Raw genomic sequence first — 21,153 nt, forward strand, 5'->3', positions numbered from 1 at the left:
CAACCACTCACTTTGCACTACCTAATTTGAACTAGCCTCCTGTCTGAGCCTCTCGTCCCACCTGTGCACCGTATACCTCACAGAGAGTTCAAAGGTTGGGAAAATACCAAACTGTCAAAGTGCTGCTGCGTGCTCTGGACCAAAGGGAGTGATGTTGGCAAATCAGTCTGCATTCCACTAGGATTTAACATGAGCAACTTTTAGAGTATCTGTTGTCCACAGCTGCTTTTACAGTGTATGAAAAGATTCTCATTAAATCCCTGCAGCCATCTGAAGGCAGCAGGACATATGTTGAGAAACCTGCAGCCTCAGATTTGAGAGGTCCTGCACCAGAGCATGGTACCATCACACACACACACCATCCACTGTGCTTACCTTCACATAAAACCAAAGACAAATGACACCAGACTGCTACAGAATCAGAACATCTACCTCTGCACAGATCAGGCTGGTCTGTTACGATGCAGTATTCTGCTGTTTCATGTGAGAGGCATCACCAGAGCTCATTAACCCTGCTCACCGACGCCTCCTTTTCCAACTCTTTCCAACTCTGACGAGATGTTTCATGTTTTATTCTTGAGATACATCACGGTGCAGATGCTGCTGTTGCATGAATTACAATATCCAACTGTGATGTGAGATACAGCAGAATTAAACTGAATCAGCATGCAATTGGTGCGACCACACATCAGCATTTTAACTACTGTTTTGGTAACACTTTGCTGTATGGAACACAACAATGTGAGCAGTTACAGAGGAACGAGTGAGGAACGAATCAGAACAGACTGGAAGGTGTTATATGAATGAACCATTAGGTAACAATTTGGTAAGGATGAGTCTAAATATCTGTGAACTGAGATACATTAGTAAAGTAATGTGAGTATTTACTAAGTAATCCCTCATTATTCCATGAGTTTCTGACTATTAGGTTAAATCTGTTCAGGGTATTTTAAGGAATTCCTGTTTCATAGTTATATGTCTAATGTAATGTATATGTATGTATATGTAAATGTGTCTAATACAAATTTATATAAATGTATACCAGAACACAAAAATACCATAAAGACCAAAATCTCACTTGAAACTGAAAATAACAAATCCCCTCATGTGACCCAGACTGTCTTCTTGTCCTGCTGCAGTAGCTGGGACATCCATCAGCATTTGGTAGCTGTCAGTAAATCCATCAGCCTGAAGATAAAAACAAAAATAAATAAATAAATAAAAACACAAAATCAATATTATGTACTGTCTGGGTCTGTCAGCCTATTGTAGGCTTGTTAGTGCACAGACATATGAGGGCTGGTCTGCTTTTCAATTACCTGCTCTCCCTGGGAAACCCTGCCAGTCTGGCCTGCCAGTGGCCTCATTAACAAGAGGTGGATGGGGTTGGTGTGTGTGTGTGCGTGTGTGTGTGTGGGGCGGGGGTAGTCTAGTGAGTTTAAGCATCCTGTCACTGTGAAATGAAGGAAGTGCAATGCTCCCTGATCGAAGTAACATGTCGCTAACAGCATTAGTTTATTGGCCACCAAACTGCTGAGGGATGGTACTATCAGACTGATTTGAATCAGCCCACTTAGGAGTGAGAAGCAGCACAGACCCATATTCCCGAGGTCGAGGGAGAGTCTGAAATCAAGTCAAAATCTATTTAGGCTAAGTATAAACAAGACTAACAGCCTATGGCCATGCTGACAGCTGTGTGAGGCTGGATTTTATCACAGCCATGCTTTGAGCTAAATCAATGTCTGAACCAAATTTTACATCAGTAGATCCAATAAATAAAATATCTGTTCAGGTATTTCACTCAAAACCACAGATGTGAACGTCACGGTGTTGTCTGCAGCCAAGTTATGTTTCCATTCATTTCTGATTCGCATTACTTCAGTGCAGAGAACTATCAGTAGCTACTGTAGATGACATGAAGATTTTGTTTAGCTCTGCAGGCCTCTCTGAGTCCCTCTCTGTGGCAGCAAACAACATGTCTTCATCATCATCATCATCGTTATCATCGTCCTGTGATGAAGATAAGGATTTTGTTTCACTTTAAACTACTATATTTGGCAACTATATTTCCTGGGTAAGTCTCTTGAGTATTGAGGCAGGAGGTTTAATCTAGCAGATAACACCACCAGTGACTCATGGGAAAACTGAAAAACCCTAAAAAAGAGTACACACACACACACTTACATCTGACCAGTGTTTTGGCTCAGGGCCAGCTCTTCTGCCTCTGTCACAGGTGGTGGTGGTCCTCCACCTGTTTTGTGGACATCTATCTTCTTTCTGTTGGCTGAATAGAACTCAGATGTTAATCTACTACTAATAATAAGTGAAATTATTAGTTTTGATTAAAAACCGTCCACCACATCTTCAGCAGTAACATTAAAAAGTGTGGGTAAATGTTCAATGAATAGACCACTGCCTTCAAACCATAGACTGTATAAAACAAACAAACCAAAAAAAAACAAAACAAAACAAAACAAAAACAAAAAAAACAGCAAAGCAAACTACCAGTCATGTGACAACAAAACTCTCCACTGTGGTCAATTTTGACACTGTAAGGTATAACCCAATTGGTCATATTTTCAAAATAAAATAATTCCCCTTTTTACAACTATTTGCAAAGCACAGGTATAAAATAAATAAATAAAACTAGATGAAAAATGTAAATAAGCGGAAATCATTTTTTTTAAAGAATATTTTTTTAGGTTTTGCTTCCGACATAGAAAAACAAACGCCCGTCATAATTGTGTTTGACCTCCAGTCTGTATTTGATTGACGCTTTTTCCCCAAGACATTTTAATATAAATTGTTATACATAGTGTTCATTATGTTTCAGTCTTTGTTTCTGTCATAAAACTGTGGCAGAGCTGAGGTTTTCTAAATCCACGGTTTTTATTTTCGAAGTTTACTCTTCCGCTTCCGGTGACGCTGATTGGTTGTAGCTTACTTCGGGTCTGCAGCGGCTGTCAGGAAGGTAAAAGTCCGGCTCAGGCACTGAACTCTGGGTCGTTGTTCTCCGTAGTTGAAGCTGAATGGCTCCGCTGAAGTTCTGTGCGAATATCTCCTGGCTGTTCACGGAGCTTCCGGAATTCAGCCAGAGGATTTACGCCGCTGCCTCTGCCGGCTTTCGGGCTGTGGAAGCTGCCTGGCTCTACGACTCCGACCTGCAAGAGCTCCAGAGGGCCAGGGAGGCTGCAGGGGTGGAGGTGATCCTCATTAACACCCCGCCCGGTAAACTGCCCACAGCAACACACTGAGGTTCATTTCAGACATGTAGCGCTTAGACTGAAGTGCAAGATGATGATGATGATGATCATGGTGGTGATGGTAATGATAAAATGTGTGTGTGTGTGTTTTGCAGGAGATGTAAAAGCAGGTGATCTTGGCCTTGGAGCAGTTCCTGGAAGAGAGGCAGAGTTCAGACAGGGTCTGGATCTGGCTTTAAAGTATGCAAAAGCTTTGGACTGCAAAAGGTGAGGCATCAGCAGTGCGGCTGTACGCAGGGTTTCACAAATATATACTATACTATACTATGCCCATGCAGCTGGTGACTCTTGTCCCTTTGTAATTCTGAAGGTCAAATATAGGTGTAATGAGACCATTATTCCAAACTCAGAATTAGACTGAATAATATTACTACAGCTATTATTATTATTATTATTATTAATAATAATGATAATAATAATAATTCATAGTAAAGGGGAGATCTATGGTTGTCTTTGACTCTCAGTTCCATGCTTTGTTGTTTTACAAGCATTTCTTTGGTTTCTAAATCTGTTCTTGGTGGTGGTGTCCCAGATAAGGTTTGAAAACATTTTGTCCATATGTCTCCGTCCTGAATGACCAGGATGTCTGTGACTGTCTCTGGTCTCAGATGGAGTCATTGGCTGTTGCTCTTTCAAACTGAATTGGCACAAACAGCTTCTGTTATGTCATTATGGGCATTTCCAGTCAGTGTAGCCAACTTGGTGCATTTTGACTAGATTTACCAATTTTTCACACTTGTTTAGTTTTTTTTTTTTTTCTTTTTCAAAAAAACAAAAACATCCAGTGACAAATCCAGAAAACTTTTTTGCACAAACTTCAGCTACTTCTGTTCAAGAGAGTCGGCAACATTGCCTGGTCTGTTGCCTTCTCCCTCCGCAAACACCTCTCTATGCATCTCATTCAATGGATTGTCTTTAGCTGGTGTGTGTGTGTGGTGATTCTGCCAGACGACATCAGGATTTTAACGGCAGCAGAGCAGCAGCTTGGAAATGTCCTGAAGTGACTGCTGGTTAACATGGGCATTAATGGGCCACATTTCAGTCTCTGTTTCACACGTGTTCCATTGTCTGACACAGAAACAGAGAAACATGTCAGTGAGAACAGCTTTGCTGTGCATTCAGCTGAATGAAATGACTGTATATGTGAGCACGGAGAGGAGGAGAAAAGCGAACAGATAGAGGAGTGAAACCAGCTGACACTAGGGGTTTTAAGGGCTTTAGCTACTTTCCATTGAGAGCAGTTGTTTACAGTGGTCTCACAACAGATTTCAACAACGTCCTCCATTTCTCACATTGCCCATACACAGTACAGCCATTTACAAGGCTTACATATGCTTTCTGTAGTAGGAGGGTCTGGTAATAACTGAATCTCTTCACTGTTGCCTCTTGGTATTGCTCAGTACTTTCTGTCCTGGGTGTTGTGAATGTTGAACAGCTCACAGGTCTTTGACTGCAGGTGACGTCAGGATGTGTACCAGTCTGCTTATTAAAATCACCACAGAGTATTATATGTCCCTGTCCCTGGTAATGACACGTCTCTAACTCTGCCTTAACTATCCCAATAACCTGTCTGTAGCATTAATTCAATTCAATTCAATTCAATTTTATTTATATAGCGCCTTCCACAATCAAAATTGTCTCAAAGCGCTTTACAGAGACCCAGAGCCTGACCCCAGAGCAAGCACTTAAGGCGACAGTGGCAAGGAAAACTCCCTTTTAACAGGAAGAAACCTTGAGCAGAACCTGGCTCAGATGGGGGACCCTCCTGCCGATGGCCGGGCTGGGTGAAAGGAGGAAAAGGAGGAAGATAGGACAGCTAGGAATGGAGGAGAGGGGGAGAAAGACATGCAGCATAATACAGACAATGTGGGTCAGTATTTACATTACAGTTAGTGAACAGTTATTGGATAATGTGTGCTCAGCAGATTAGAATTATGAAACAGAGCACGGAGGCAAAAAGCTGTCATGACTGGTAGTTATTTACGTTACAGTTTGCAAAGAATATTAATCAAATATTTATCTGTAGCAGAACGGAACATTAAACATGTTAGAAATAGATCATTGTAAACAATAAACAGCAGCAGGTGGGTGGAGCCAGGACCATAGGACATGCAGCTCCGGAGCCAGAGGTACCTGCAGTAAGGTACAGAGAAAGAGAGACCAGAGAGAAACAAACACAGGACTACGGGACAGAGAGGACACAGAGTTAATGACATGTAATAGAGGCTAATAAATGTGAGAGTGGGTCTGAGGAGAGAAAGAGAAAGAAGAAGAAGTGCGCAGTAAATCATGGGATGTCCCCCAGCAGCCTAGGCCTATAGCAGCATAACTAGGGGATGATTCAGTTGCCTGAGCCAGCCCTACTAAGGGCTATATCCTTAACTGTAACAGTGTCTATAGAGATAATTGTGACTAACTATAAGTTTAATAAATAACTAGGACTGTAACTACAACTAATTATAAGCTTTATCAAACAAGAAGGTTTTAAGCTTCGTTTTAAAATTAGAGAGGGTGTCTGCTTCCCTAACCCAAACTGGCAGTTGGTTCCATAGGAGAGGGGCCTGATAGCTAAAGGCTCGGCCTCCCATTCTACTTTTAGAGATTTTGGGAACCATAAGCAAACCTGCATTCTGGGAACGAAGCAATCTGTTAGGATGATATGGTACTATCAGCTCTTTGAGATATGAAGGAGCCTGGCCATTGAGGGCCTTATATGTAAGGAGAAGGATTTTAAAATCAATTCTGGATTTTACAGGAAGCCAGTGAAGAGAAGTTAGTACAGGAGTAATGTGATCTCTCTTGCTAATTCCAGTCAGTACTCTCGCTGCAGCATTTTGGATCAGCTGGATGCTTTTTAGATAGTTAACTGGACATCCTGATAATAGGGAATTACAGTAGTCCAGCCTAGAAGTAACAAAAGCATGGACTAATTTTTCAGCATCACTCTGCGACAGAATGTTCCTAATCTTACTGATATTGCGCAGGTGAAAGAAGGCGGTCCTAGAGACTTGTTTTATATGTGAGTTAAAGGACAGATCCTGATCAAAAATAACTCCAAGGTTCCTCACAGTCGTACTGGAGGCTAAATTAATGCCATCCAGAGTAACTATATGATTAGATAAACTGTTTCTGAGGTGTTTGGGACCAAACAAAATAACCTCAGTTTTGTCTGAATTCAGAAGAAGAAAGTTACAGGTCATCCAGGCCTTTATGTCTTTAAGACATGCCTGAAGTATGGTTAACTGATCTGTTTCATCTGGTTTCATAGATAAATATAGCTGGGTATCATCCGCATAGCAATGGAAATTTATTCCATGCTTCCTGATAATATTGCCTAGGGGGAGCATGTATAAGGTGAACAGTATCGGTCCAAGCACAGAACCCTGTGGAACTCCATGACTTACTCTGGTATATACGGAGGGATCATCATTAACATAGACAAACTGGTATCTATCTGATAGATATGATTTAAACCAGCCTAGTGCTGTTCCTTTAATCCCAATAACATGTTCCAATCTATCCAATAGGATATTATGATCAATGGTGTCAAATGCGGCACTAAGATCTAGCAGGACAAGTATAGAAACGAGTCCATTATCTGATGCTATAAGAAGGTCGTTGGTAACTTTCACCAGTGCTGTCTCTGTGCTATGATGAACTCTAAATCCTGACTGAAAAACTTCAAACAAACCGTTCCTATGTAGATGGTCACACAACTGAGTTGCAACAGCCTTTTCAAGAATTTTAGAATTAAAGGGGAGATTGGATATAGGTCTATAGTTTGCCAAAATGTCAGAGTCCAGAGAGATTACTGTTTATGCTATTTACAGAATCAGAAGTTTTACTCCAAACACAGAGGAGTAAAGACCTTTCATGTTCCAGCAGCTTATTTTAAATGAACTCATTCAAATGCTCAACAGAGGAAGAACCAAAACAAAACAAACTCAGAGACAACTTTTACGCAAGTGACCTTCAGAACTTATCAGAGTGAAATACACATATAGCTCAGTCAGGCTGGATGGAGACCAGCCTGACTGAGCCGGAGAAAATCTGCAGAGAAGAACAGCAGAAATCCCCAAATCCAGGTGTGCAGAGCTCGACGCGTCAGACCCAAGAAGACTTGAGGCTGTAACGGTTGTCAGAGCTGCTTCAGCTAAGCACAGAGTTAAGTGTCTGAATACTTATGGCAATGTGATGTTTCAGTTTTTCCTTTTCAATAAATTTGAAAAGAAAAAAAAAAAAAAATCTAAAATTCTGTTTTGGCTTTGTCATTATGGGCTGATGAGTGTAGATATTTGAGGGAAAACAATGAATTTAAATGATTTTAGCATCAGATTGTAACATCACACACACACACACACACAATTCCAGCTTTATCTAACTCTGCAGTTCAGCTCAGCTCTAAAGAGCTTTTTTATCTTTCAGCTCAAAACCAAACAGATATTACTGTGACTGATGTATGTACAAGCTCTTATGTTCTTGTTTATAACATCATCTTTCACATTATTTTAACGGCCAAAAGCAGAGAGTCCCTGTGAGAGTTGCTGCAGTCTGTGTGTGGCTTTCAGTCCGTTTTTGTCATGTTGTTCACAGTGGTTCTTCTCTTTATTACCCAAATTTCCCCAAGGGACCTCCCAAAGGGATTAATAAAGTATATTCTATTCTATTCTATTATTCTTCTGTCTTTATCCAAACTGAAAGAGGACAGAGTCACAGTTAGCTGTGAGGAGTGTGGGACTGAAATGACCTGTAGCAGCACTGCACCAGTGTGGGCTTGTTATGAGTAAATGCACTTGTTGTCACTGATGAGCTCTGAGATTTTTGCATGACTTTTGCTAAAGTGGTTTTAAGGTATATCACTGACTTTACTTGAAGCCTTGCTACCTGCCTGACTGGCTGTAACACAAAAAGTTTCAGAGCAGCAGCAGCAGCAGTTGAAACAGTGTGTCATCTTTTCCATGTTCCATTATCAGGATCCACCTGATGGCGGGGAGGGTTCCCGTGGGCTCACACAGGGCAGCGGTTGCCAAGGAGATGGAGGCCATCTTTGTACAGAACCTAATCTATGCTGCTGATGTCCTCTCAAAGGCAGGTGACTTTTCTGTCCAACACACCAACAACACCAGCAGGAAAAATTACCGCTGACAAGAAAAAAGTTAATAGCGTGTATACCATACTATACTGATCATATCATCAAAAATGTGCTTATACAGCAGCAGGTCTACAGGAGATACTGTAGAACGCTTCACCTTATCAAATATATTGAATCTCCAGAAAAGGAAATAAAGGCATGGTTCGTTAATTTCCTGTGTGTGTACAGAGCTGGAGTCAGGACGTGGCTAGCCTAGCTTAGCGTAAAGACTGGCAGCAGGGGGAAACAGTTAGCATGGCTTTCTCCAAAGTTCAGGAGTAGAGCTACCAGTACCTCTAAAGCTCACACAGTCACAGGCACAGTCTCTTTGGCTGCAGTTCTCTGTAGCGCAGTGTCACAGAACATGAACACTGCAGTATGTATTATACTCTCTCATTATTGAGATGAGATCAGTTTTACATGATGGCCTCCTGAATAAATGTCTCTGGTCCTCACAGGAAGGAATCACTGGTTTGATTGAACCAATCAACACAAGGATCACAGATCCCAGGTATTTCCTGGACTCTCCTCATCAGGGTAAGACACCATCCCTCTGAGACAAGCAGCATGTAATAACCAGTGATGGAGGAAGTACTGAAGCTTAGTACTTAAGTAAAAGTACAAATATCCCGCAAAAAATATACTCAAGTGAAAGTGGAAGTACTGCATCAAGAATCTTACTTAAGTAAAAGTACTAAGTACTTACTTTTAAATTTACTTTAAAGTATTTTGCGTACTCATGCAATGGGTTGTCTCAGTGTCGGGGCCATTTTTTATTCATTTTTTAAAATTACTTTATTGATCCCTCCCGGGGAAATTATTCTCTGCATTTTACCCACACCAAGTGAACGAAACACACACAAAAGCATTATGAACAACATGCACTAGAGACGCTGGGGCAGGGGGCTGCCCAGTGAGGCGCCCGGGGAGCTGGGGTGAATCGGTGCCTTGCTCAGGGGGCACCACAGCCATGGTCGCAGAGGCAGGGGAGGCGCGTCTCCTTCACCACCACCGTATCCGTTTTTTTAAAACATTGTGGCCTTTGCTGTTTTTTTATGTTCATAACATGTAACGAGTAACGGCATAAATTGTAGAAATGTAGTGGAGTAGAAAGTACAGATAATTGCTGCAAAATATAATGGAGTAAAATCAAAAGTACGCATTATTATTTTTACTTAAGCACAGATACGTAAAAAAAAAATACTTAAGTACAGTAATGAAGTACAAATACTTTGTTACATTCCACCACTGGTAATAACTGGACACTGCTGATGTGGAGGAACAGACTCACTGTTGAATTAGGTTGGTTAATTAGGTAAATGAGGCAGGTGCAACAGATTTGGTGATGCTCTTGTTTTTTTTTTGTTTTTTTTGTGCGTCTGTAGCGGCTGTGATACTGGAGAAGGTCGGAAAGCCAAACATCAAACTGCAAATGGTGGGTGCTTTGGAAATTTGAAAATAAATAAATAAATAATATTAAAAAAAAAAAAAAAAAAAGGTGAAGAAGCTCTTGACTGAAAGAATGTCTGAACTGTTTCAGGACGTCTTTCACTGGCAAATAATGGATGGAAACCTGACACAAAACGTACACAAGTATTTCCCCATAATCGGTGAGTAAGAGGTGCTGAAACAGTGGAAATTGTACAACCCGCTAACACAGAGTGGCAGTCTAATGATCATACAGCTGTTACACTGGGAAAATGAGCTTTAATCACAATATGATACAAAGGCTAAAAGTGTTGTACTCGGATCCTTCAGCTATGGTGTTTTCCTGTAACCTAATTCCTTCTAGGTTTCATATCTGGAGGGCTTCCACTTGATGATTTTTGAGGTCTTGTGTGAGCGGCGATGATGATGACCACTCAACATAATATTAACATACTGTGTGGCTCAGTCCTGCTGCATTTCTTTCGTGGTGAAGTGTAGAGAACATGACTCCCCCTTTATGAAACAGCTAGAAAGAATATTAGCTTCTATCAACCTTGTAACTGGTGGCACAATATATATATTTTATTGTAAGTGTGTGCTGAAAGGATGTAGTAAAAGCAGTAAAAGTTGTGGTGAGTCTTTGAGTCAGACACTGACCTTCATCATCACCCTGAGTTGGGGGGGGGGGAGTCAGGTCATCAACTGGAGAATCCTGGTCCTTCAACAGAGAGAACAAGGTTGTTGGATTGTTTAGTTGATGTCATGTTGTGAACTTGGGTTGAAGAAAACATATCTGGAAGGTAGAAGGAAAACACAACAAAACTCCGGAAGGTGTTTTTCATTTGCAACAATTATTAGAAGGACAAGGATTTTACCACCAGTTTGTTTTTCTGCAAACATCCTGCTGTAAATTCAGACATGGTGTGGAAATGCCTTTAGTCAGGGAGGTTATGGACCTGCAGCACCAGGCTGTGCTCCTTCTGCAATTCTAATGATGTGGAGCAGAGTGTTGTCCACTAAAGAGCAGGCTCAGTGGAAACCTCTGGCGGTAATAAAGGTGAAGAACGCTGCGTTGTTGTGTTTCTCAGGTCATGTTCAGATTGCTCAGGTCCCAGGCAGGAATGAGCCTGACAGTGCCGGAGAGCTCAACTACACATACCTGTTCAACACACTGGAAAACCATGGCTACCAGGGCTACATCGGCTGTGAATACAAGCCGCTGGGTGAGTGGATCTTTTTATTTATTTATTTTTAGTTAATCATGAAACCTAGAAAAACAAGTTAACCATCTCACTGCACTTTAGGCTCCACAAAGGAGGGTCTGCGTTGGATCAAAGATTACTGGACACAGAGCAAGTGATGAGCACAGGTACTCTTTATACTCATTAATGTCTTAATGGCCCCTTACCCCTACCTGTGGGGGTTCTCAATTTTTGTCCCCACAGTGATACGAGTCCCCATGGATTAGTGTGCATTCAGGTCCAAGTCCCCATTATAAAAACAGTCAGGTCTCAACTCTCAAATCCAGTCCTGTCATAAGGCAGACGAGTCCAGGTTGCATCACAACTCCTATATAAATACACACACACACACAAAGTCATACGTCCTAAGTGCCAAATCAACAGCTCAGCAGTGTAGTTGGTTAAAAACTCTTTGTTAAAGATTTGTTCATACATGTCCTGAACACCTGTAGAGGACAGTTTGTGTTGTATTGGATGTCCTCAGTAACTGGCAGAATCATAAATATGAACTCCCAGAGGCCTAAATTGAGATTGTGATCATTACTGGATTACAGATCCTGGTGTGCTTCAGTGTCATGCGGCCCATTGCATTAATACAGTAAACAGAATAAGTGGATATCACTGATGGATGGATGTAAAAGTGATTAATCACAAACTTATTTATCACTCGTTTATTTAGCATTGCACACACTGTATAAAGTGTTCTGTACATAATATACATTATACAGTTAAAGAGACAGTGCAGTGTTTATATTACAGTGTCAAAATGCTAAGGGCTAACTAGTTTCACTTCACATTTTGGATGATGAATATCCAGTGTTTCACATTCAGACTGAATTCTCTGAGAACGCTGCTCGTCTTCATCCGACATCCGCAGAGACGCTCGAACGTGTATTTGGCTTCCTTCCAGTGAACGCGTGCACTGATGTAAGGCCTGAATATGTCGTTAATGAAGCTACTGCACTGAACATCAAGCCTTCAGCTGTTCGTTGTGACTCTGGTGTGAAACTGGCTCTGTGCGCTCTTGTAAACCGAAAGTTGTGATTACCAGCCGCGCCGTTTCAGAATACGCAACACAAGCCGAACTCATCACCCTAAAACATGCTCTGGAAAACACTCTGCACTGATGACATGTGGCATGCTATTATGCAAATCATCAGAGTTAATATGAGCCATTTTCCCGCTTACGGAAAGCAATTTTTGTCATATTTATCTGAACTGACTCAGGCACTTTCACTGCATAACAGGAGTGTGTGTGTGTGTGTGTGTTTCCAAAGCTCTTCAATGCAGAGCTGATGGAATGACAACAGTATCACTTCAAAAGGTTTTGAGAATTTAAAAAAAAAAATGAAAGAGAGAAAGGCACTTCAGGGTAGCAGAGATGGCAGTGGGGTTTAAGTGGGTAGCAGGTATGACACTTGGAAATCTAAACATAAAAGCCTTCCCACTCTGCTCTGACATCTCAGCTCTCTCTTGCTCATACAAAACAGAGATGCGGCACGAAGAGCTAGCGAAACGCTATCAAAAGGCACGAGATCTGAGAGAACTCAGACCTGTTAATGAAGCTGTGGAGTATGAAACAGTGTTACAGCCGGTGGTGGTGGTGGTGGTTGTTGTTGCTTCTGACTGACTGGCGATACACTTCAGCACGAAGCATCAGACGGAGGAAATCCACGCTGCCGATGTACGTTTAGGATGTCGGGGAAGCATTTTGCTCTCGATGAGGGACATGGATGAATCTCTTCTGCTTTCCAGATTTCCTCTACTGGCTCAGAATGATCAGTTCCAAGTCGGTCATTAAAAAGCTCTGTGCTAGAGGTCTTCAAACAGACCAGATCCCTGAAAACATTTGAGGGCCCAACTGGACAAGGTGTCCAGTCCAGACTTTATTCACCTCTGCTTTTCCTAGCTTGTAAAAACTCACTATTTTTTGCCTCAACCTTGTTGCTGCTCTGATTAATTGCTGAGAAGCAAACTCACAATGTGATGATCAGTCACCTGCTGATCTGAATCCTGATACGTCGCCTCTTTATCAGTGTGACAATGAGGTGACAGTCAGAGAGCTCACTGTCTCTCGCATTAAACATTGTGGCCTTTGCTGTTTAAAGCCAAGCAGATTAAGATTAAGCCTGATTTTAACCTTGACTGGCTCCTGAACAACTGTAGAACTGGAACGATTGGGGTGGGGTGGGAGGTCAGGACACCTGACGGGACACCTGACAGGACACCTGACAGTTCACCTGAAAGATCCATGATCTGGCTGTCATGTTTGAGCTTTTTCCATGGTCTGAGTTCCTGCCTGGAAACTATCAAAAGATTCTCCACAACCTGTAGAGAGCTTGACAGATCAGACTGTCTCCATCTTCCATCATCTGCTACATATTTTCTTCGTCTTACTTACGTCTTACATAGTATAACTGCACAGAGTAAATGCCGTCTCTCTCTCTTGCTGTCAACATGTTGTTTTTTTTTTTGAGGATGTTGTCATATTTGAATGAACTTTATCGAAACTGTCAAGGGACAGAACCAGTCAGGATCAGCATGAGTTCCATGCCGTGAGCGGTCACTTGATCTGCACAGTGTGAACGCAGAAGTGGGAAGTCCATATCATAGAACGCGATGAGCTCTAGTTAGCAGCTCTGCTCAATTTTCCTTTGCAGCTTAAACATTATGTTTCATACATGTACATTCATTTCCTCTGATGTTAGCAGGGGGTTCATTTAGGTGAGGTTCACTGTGACACACCGTGGGAAACCCTGTTAACCTGGCTCAAGGAGCTTCACTAAAGGCAGATTTACTTCATATGTGCTCAGAAAATAACACGGAGACAAACGTTAGATGTCCCTAAGACTTATGATGTACTTGCTTTTTAACAAAGCGTACACACAGCTGCAAGCAGAGCAGTGCTGTCTCTGCACTAGAGGATTAAAACCTTTATCCACCTAGGACAGAGGGGACAGATCATCACTGGCCGACAACTTCACGGTCCATCTAGTGGACGTGTAGCACTAATTTCTGCACACACCCAGTGCTCTGAGGGAATACAGGATATATGCACACACACACACAAATGTGCATTTAAAGCAGGTAAATCAGAGAGTTAAGGCTGACACACCAGTTAGGAGGCATTAAGTTTTTTTTTCTGACTAGTCTGGGGCTGGGAGAGCTAACTGTTGCACCAGCCTTTTTGGGGGGGGGGGGGGGTTATTACTATAATTTTCCTGGGTTTGAGTTTGTTATTAGTATCAGTAACATCATCATCCAGTATGATGCTTTTCTTCATGCTGATCTATCGGGGTAGGAAGGCAGGACTGAGCCCAGCAGCGCAGTGAGAGGTGCAGCTGCTGGGAACAAACCGCGTGTGGATCACGGTGACACAGACACGCACTGAGGCAGGTCCGGAGCCGATCAGCTCTATAACAGTCCTGTCCAGAGGTTGTAGCAGGCAGTGTTGATGACAGACTCCAGGTGATGATACATGGACACCAGCTGGGGAGGAGGACTGCTGCTGGCCTGCGTCTGCAGCGGCAGCGGTTCCCGAAACACAACCTTTAGACTCTGTCAGAGGAAGAAAATATGCTGCTGAGATGTTTTGTGCAATGTTACAGAAAGTAAAAAAAAACCACAATTAATAAACAAATGATTGATACTAATTTTACTTTCACAGCAACTACATTAAGAATATAAATCATAGAAGTGGAATCACTCACAGTTTTTCCAGCTTGGGTGTCCAGAAAGACCAAAACAAAGCAGTCTGTGAACTTCTGGTTCAGAACAGCCTGAAACAAGGCAACAAACATGGACACTGATCAGATGGACACAAGTAAAGCTGGATACTTACAGGGATTCATCCTTTTAATCTTCTTTAGGATGTTCAACATTAAAACCCTTTTTCTTTCTTGGTGACAGGTCTAAGTTTTGCAGAGGTATTTCAATCCTGTTTGAAACATTTTACTGAGAAATATGTTTCTGAAAACAGAGACACGAAGAGTCCTGGATGATTAAAAACTGTATACTGTAAGGCTATGTTCTGATCATTGCTTCCACACTAAATGTTTAGAGGGTTAATGCATGAGTGTGTCACACACACACACACACTGCTTCAAATACTTAATAGAGTGCCAAGTGTGGTTTCAACCAAGCACAGTGGATATGGGTGGTGGTGTCCCCTCTTCCTCTGCGACCACGGCTGTGATGCCCCTGGGCAAGGCACCGATCCACCCCAGCTCCCCAGGCGCCCCAATAGGCAGCCCTCTGCCCCAGTGTCTCTAGTGCATGTGCATGCTTTGTGTGTGTGTTTCGTTCACTTGGTGTGGGTAAAATACAGAGAGTAATTTCCTCAGCTGAGGGACATACTGAGAAATGGACTCACTGGTTTCAGTCTTATTCATGGGACAGTGAGAAAAAAAAATTACACCAGCTGCCAAAAGCTGTGTGAAGGAAAAGAGAAAAAAATGACATTTTGATTTCTGAAGTACAAAAGTGAAGTGATTTGACTGACATGAAATACTACACTACCCATGATTCTTAGTTCTAGTGTATACAGAAAGCTTGACAGTCTCAAACTCTGAGCATGGAGCTCTGAGGGATCCCAAAATGATCTCCCTCAAGATAAACAGAATCCCTTTAGAGTCGTTTTAAAGCTCTCAGTTTTGACATGACTTTTAATTCTTTCATGTTTTGCATCATGTAGAAGCTGGAAAAGAGCTGAGGCCCGATAAAAAAAAAAAAAAACTCATCACCTTTGTTGATCCATCAGGTCCGTGCTTCATTTCCGCTCACGCAGACACAGAGAATGGAAGTAAAGAGCGTGTTCTCACCAGGTACTGGATGCCGTTGTCGTCAAAGTGTCTGCAGCTCTGGGGGAAGCGGTTCAGCAGGACTCTGATCAGACTCTGGTACCAGGCTGGACCCATGGTCAGGAAACAGTCCTGCAGCAACACATCACACACTGCCGTTCTAACCAGCTGCTGCTCATTCATCCTGAGCTACGTCTGAAGAGAGCGTTTCATTTTTGTACCTGCACATTCAGTCAAAGTAAAATACTGCAGCTGATTAATAAACTTTTTCCTGTTCCTGTTTGATTAATAAAGTCTGACATAGTCCTAAGGTTCTCTGTGTACTCATGACTCAGTGAACACCCAAATTACATTCAAAGAAACTTCTCACTGCCCTCTAGTGGTCTATGTCCACACTCCTCGCTGCTGACTGAGATCTGTGGATGATCCATGGAAACAGGAAACTGATTGTGCTAAGAGACAATGCCGTACTTTGTCAGGAACTTTAATCACCTGGTTGCACTGAAACTGATCATGTTCTCTCTGTTTATGCCTGTCTCCATCCCTGTCCATGAGTATAATGAAAATATGGAACTCTGACTTTAACATCAGCGACTCATGACTGCACATGGACATTAGCCCACTGAGATGGAATAACATAATTAACCTCCACAAGCTCCAAATGTGAAAGCTGTGTTATAAAAAGTGTGCAGCAGATCAACTCAACATCTGAAAAACTGATAGAATCTGAGTCCATCTGACAGCAGGGGGATCAATAACGACCCGATCAGGACTCGAAACACAAAGTTCATCTGGAACTTGTTGGTCTTGACTCAGGACTTCAAGACTCGAGACTTACGTGTCACTTGAAAAGCAGTGACTGTGTGGACTCCTGCAAGCGTCAAAGGTGAAGCAGGAAGTGGCTTTGTAATTGCCTCATAATGTTATCACTCAGGTTAACAAAACCAGTGTGGCTAACATGGAGGTTACACACACTATCCTCTGATAATTCACCTGGCCTTGACAGGTGCAGACTTCGAGGATGGTAGATGAATGTAGAATGAAGTGGGAGTCTTACCAGTTGTGGGTCGATCTCCCCCACCGAGCGGCTCTGCACAGCCTCCAGCAGCTCCTCCAGCTCGCTGAACGACAGCTTGGTCAGCTTCAATTTGTCCAGAGCCAGGTGCTCTCCGTGGAACAGTCTCCTCCACAGGTTATCCCTGCGGCAGTGACCCATGGCCTGCTCCACGCTGGCCTGGATCTGTCTGCGGGCTGACGCCACCTCGTTGTTGAGCAGCGGGAACAGAGGGGAGGGGTAGAGCAGCCCGTGTGCTTCCGGTCCACCCCTTGCCAGGGGGTAAAACTCGTTCCCGTCAGTAGGAGCCGAGGTGGCTGCAGCTTCAGATGATGTTTCTTCCCAGAGTTCCTGCTCGGTTCCGCGTGACTCGCCCGCCTCGGCTCGATCCGGGGGGAGCCGACCACCCATCTCACTGGGATCACGGTGGATCTGTGGCAGCTTCTTGAAACGACGCATGTCAGCAGTGAGGCGGGGGAAGAGCTCTCTCTGACTGGTCATGATCACATAGAACCGCAGCCTACATGTACAGACGTGAGGATTTAGAAGAACATGACAAATACATTAGCCCATTGCTATGTATAATAATAAAGATTTTTTTTTTTAAGAAAAGGAATCATGGAATCTGAAGTCCTAGATTTAATCTAAATCTCTGACTCATCCAGCAGATGAACACCCTCCTAACCTTCTTCCTACAATGGAAATCAAACAGTGCTCAGAAAGTTCATCCAACACTGTTGCAGAAGTTCCCACAAATGTGTCGCACTTGTAGTTTGCTTTGCTTTCACCTTCTGTCCAGTTCATCCCAAACCAGCTCCATGTGGTTTAAGTCTGGAGACTTCATGGTCTTCATCGTGTGAAGCCACCATCTCATTCTTTTATTCTTCTAATGTTTTGGGTCATTATCTTGGTGTAGGATGAAGGCCTGGTTCTGACAGAAATATATAGAACGGCTTCCTGCAGCACAGTATTGTCCTACACCCTATGATACAGCATCAGTGGGTGTGGTAACACACTCTGTTCCTGCCTTTGTGCAGAAAGAGGGTTTGGAAGTCGTCAGCTAAAGTTGGGTCACCTGTGGGAACTTTTTGCATTAACTAAAGCTTCATTTCCTTTGATTGCAGGAAAAATATAAGTTAACAGATTTCTGAGTCCCTGAAAAAGGCCTGTTTTCTCTCAAATTATTTACATTATTTTTCAGTTTGGGGCCCGAAACTTTTTTTTTTTTTTTTTTTTTTGGTTAATATATTTTTTTTAGCTTTTAGGTTTAGCTTTCTTCACAGAACAACTAGGTGCTAACAGTTAACAAAGTCCAAAAATACATCATGTGTGCAAACACAGTGCTCACCACTGAAATGTGATGACTTATGATGAGCGTAGTGTAAAACAGCTTCTTCTCAGATTCCCCACAGTATGTGGTGAGAGTGTTACAGTACTGATGCGCTCTGTTCTCACCAATTAGTGTTAGTACTCGTTATTATTCTATGCTTTCTTTCTTCTTTAATCTGTTCTTTTGCAGCTTCTCACCTCAGCAAATGCCTCTCCCCATCTGACTGCTCCTCAAATGGAGCAGCATTATGGCACACCACAAGGGACACGTCAAAGTCGTCATGGTGGTGCAGGCCCTCCAGATCCTTGTAAGAGCCCGAACTTAAACAGGAAAGAGGAAAAAAAAAAAAAGAAAGTCGAGGTGAAGCACATTATGTAGGAGGACAGATGTACTCCTCTGTGATTCAGAGGTACTCATACCTGTTCCACAGAGCCACCAGAGCGTACTCGTGCAAGTCGGGTGTCCCTTTCTTGTTGTCAGTGGTGGCTGCGGTCTTGGACATGCGGAGCGGCTTCATGCCGTAGGTGCTGGCGTGGTCAGTGATGTAGTTGTAGAGCTGGTGAGCTGTTATCATCCCCGTGGAAATGGAGAAGCTCCCTGATGTATGCAAGGAAAAAGTACCAAGTATTTAAAGCTGGCACTGAACAGATTTCCTTAAGTAACACTTCTGTGGTAAGCAATTATGTTGTTAAATGAATTAAGGGTTTAAAACATGTAAGTACTGCAGTGGTAAAAAAAAAAATCTTCCTTCAAGACATGAGCAAGACAACATACTGTAGTCTCAAGCAGAATAACATTATTATATCATCAATATTGACTATATAAATGGACAGATGGGGTGAAAGCCTGAGGCTTGGATTCTAATGCACTGTGATGGCTATATGCACAGTATTTGCACCATTTACTGTAAGCTTAAGATTACTGAGGCATGTATGAAAATCATGTTGTGCTGCAAACATTGTCTTCGGCAAAGGCACCGAACAATGTTGACTTTAACTGCAACACTAATACTAGGCACACACCTTTTAAAATACACAATTAGGGTATTTTTTTGTATTTCTTGACCAGTTTAATTAGAAAAACAACAGTTTGTGTGTGTATGAGAGCAGAATATAACGCCAACAGTCTTTATCATGACAAATCTTTAGCTTATTGGCGGTAGGTCTGGATCACCTTGGAAGACGTGGTTGCGGCCAAACTTTGGAATGTCCGGATGATGGGAGATGAAGTCGTCCAGGAAGTCAGTGAGCTGGTAGCCCTGGCGTAGCGTCATGTGGCTGCCCAGCAGGTACTGGTGAACCACGCGCAGGTGGAAGTCGTAGCTGAAGGAGTGGACGTGCATCAGGTCCCGCACCTTATCACACTCCTCGGTGAAGAGCATGGACAGCTAAAATGGGGGAGGGCATTGGTTGGACACAGTCATTATACCAGCACAGAATGGATCACTGACAGTCACAACAAATGAGGATTTCCACAGCTGCAGGAGGAAGGAAACTCTGACTACAAACTCAAGTCTGGCCATTTTCATTACAAGGATCAGTGTGTAAAAATGGATAGAATCTGGCAGATAGGGCTGCCTCTGCACAGTCATCTGTGTAATCATCCATCAGTGACCCTGCTTTGCATTTGAAGGGAACACCTTGCTGTTCCAGCTGCTCCCAGCTTTGAGCTGTGCACCTTAAGGCCCTGCTGCTCACTGACTCCCTCTTTGTAATCAACCCTGATATCAATCTCATTCATAACAGTATCTTATTTAATTAAAACCAACATCAAAAGGGGGCTGACAAAAGCATTAATTGCAAATGCAAATGGCTGCAGTGAGAGGCCATGCTGTGAAATTAGTCACAGCACAATAAGAGTTTACAGGGAGAGCAAAGTGCTGCTCCTGCGTTCACTTTCATCTGGACCATTTGCTTGGAACATGTACAAACAGGCTTTATCCAATCAAAGAGGCGGGGGGGGGGATTGCATAGCTCTCTTTAGCTGGAGAAAACTTTCTTCTCTGTGTCAGTGTCCATGCCGTCTTCTGCCTCAACCCTCGTCCACACAACCAGCTAAAGGGCAGAAGACCTTCATCACTATTCGCCACGGAGATGAGAAAGGAGGAATATTCTTTTGGCACAGAGGTATGAAAAGATGGACATTAACTTTTCTCTCCCCCCGGTGGTGTTCCCGCAGTCTGCCAGACAAATTAAGTGTGACCTTTTAGCCTGCTATCTATGGAGCCAGGAAGCCACTGGGACTACAGAGATCTCCTTAGCTCAGAGGTAGTACATTTCCCGTGTGTGTCCTCTTAGCTATCGAGCTCACATTTATTATTTCCTAACCTATAATTCCGCAATGTTTCATCTTCTGGCAAATTAAAGTGCCCAGTGTAACTCTGACATGAGCAAATTGTTAGGTTGAATTGCACTGCAGGGCTGCAGCTCTTCTCCTGTCAGCCCCTCTCAGCAGGAAGAGAAATTAATGACAGTGGCAACATTGACGGGAGAAGCTGTAATCATGAGGTCATCCAGGAAGAAGAGAATACACAAAGCAAGTTGATTGAAAAAAAAGAAAAAAAAAAAAAAGAGGAACAGTCAAGATAGGAAAGCTTCAAACACTGTCACTTTGAGGCCGCAGCCCTGCGTTTTCTGTCCTGGAAAAACAGAAACAATGACACATGTATTTTACACACATACAAACACTGTGTAATTTTGCTGGAAAGTAAGTTTCCTCTTTACTGAGACCCAGAGTACAGTGTGTTTATCTTAGAGCTCTTGGGTTGTAAAGCAAATTACATCTATCTGAACAACCCTACAAGGTCTTAGATATAAACTCTTTAACGCTCACCATGTTTTTAAGGTAGCAGTATGTCGATTGTGTTTATGTGGCCAGGAGGGCCGTAGCCAGGATTTTTAGAATCAC

At 42.7% G+C, this 21,153-nt stretch overlaps 2 protein-coding genes across 3 annotated transcripts in view; one reads left to right on the forward strand and one right to left on the reverse strand.

The window, feature by feature from the left end:
• Positions 1–2,945: 2,945 nt before the first annotated feature.
• Positions 2,946–16,187, forward strand: hyi (hydroxypyruvate isomerase). 2 transcript variants are annotated; one of them, XM_041039683.1, is made up of 9 exons: positions 2,946–3,228; positions 3,359–3,470; positions 8,237–8,351; positions 8,853–8,931; positions 9,780–9,829; positions 9,935–10,004; positions 10,911–11,045; positions 11,127–11,191; positions 15,887–16,187. In XM_041039683.1, exons 1-8 carry the CDS (start codon positions 3,030–3,032, stop codon positions 11,180–11,182), a joined length of 816 nt encoding a protein of 271 aa, XP_040895617.1. In that variant the 5' UTR covers positions 2,946–3,029; the 3' UTR covers positions 11,183–11,191; positions 15,887–16,187. The 2 variants fall into 2 exon arrangements, with proteins under 2 accessions (XP_040895617.1, XP_040895616.1); XM_041039682.1 differs by having other exon boundaries at positions 15,823–16,186.
• Positions 14,259–21,153, reverse strand: part of szt2 (SZT2 subunit of KICSTOR complex) — an 89,340-nt gene continuing 82,445 nt past the window's right edge. Inside the window, exons 69-75 of the mRNA XM_041039684.1 lie at positions 19,420–19,633; positions 18,666–18,843; positions 18,444–18,566; positions 16,920–17,436; positions 15,884–15,994; positions 14,774–14,842; positions 14,259–14,621 (exon numbers count right to left, since the gene is read on the reverse strand). Coding sequence (XP_040895618.1) covers positions 14,478–14,621; positions 14,774–14,842; positions 15,884–15,994; positions 16,920–17,436; positions 18,444–18,566; positions 18,666–18,843; positions 19,420–19,633 — 1,356 coding nt within the window. The 3' untranslated portion in view covers positions 14,259–14,477. The remainder of the gene's footprint in view (positions 14,622–14,773; positions 14,843–15,883; positions 15,995–16,919; positions 17,437–18,443; positions 18,567–18,665; positions 18,844–19,419; positions 19,634–21,153) is intronic.

The sequence above is a fragment of the Toxotes jaculatrix genome, chromosome 6 (genome assembly GCF_017976425.1).
Source record: "Toxotes jaculatrix isolate fToxJac2 chromosome 6, fToxJac2.pri, whole genome shotgun sequence".
In the NCBI taxonomy this organism is placed as follows: domain Eukaryota; kingdom Metazoa; phylum Chordata; class Actinopteri; family Toxotidae; genus Toxotes; species Toxotes jaculatrix.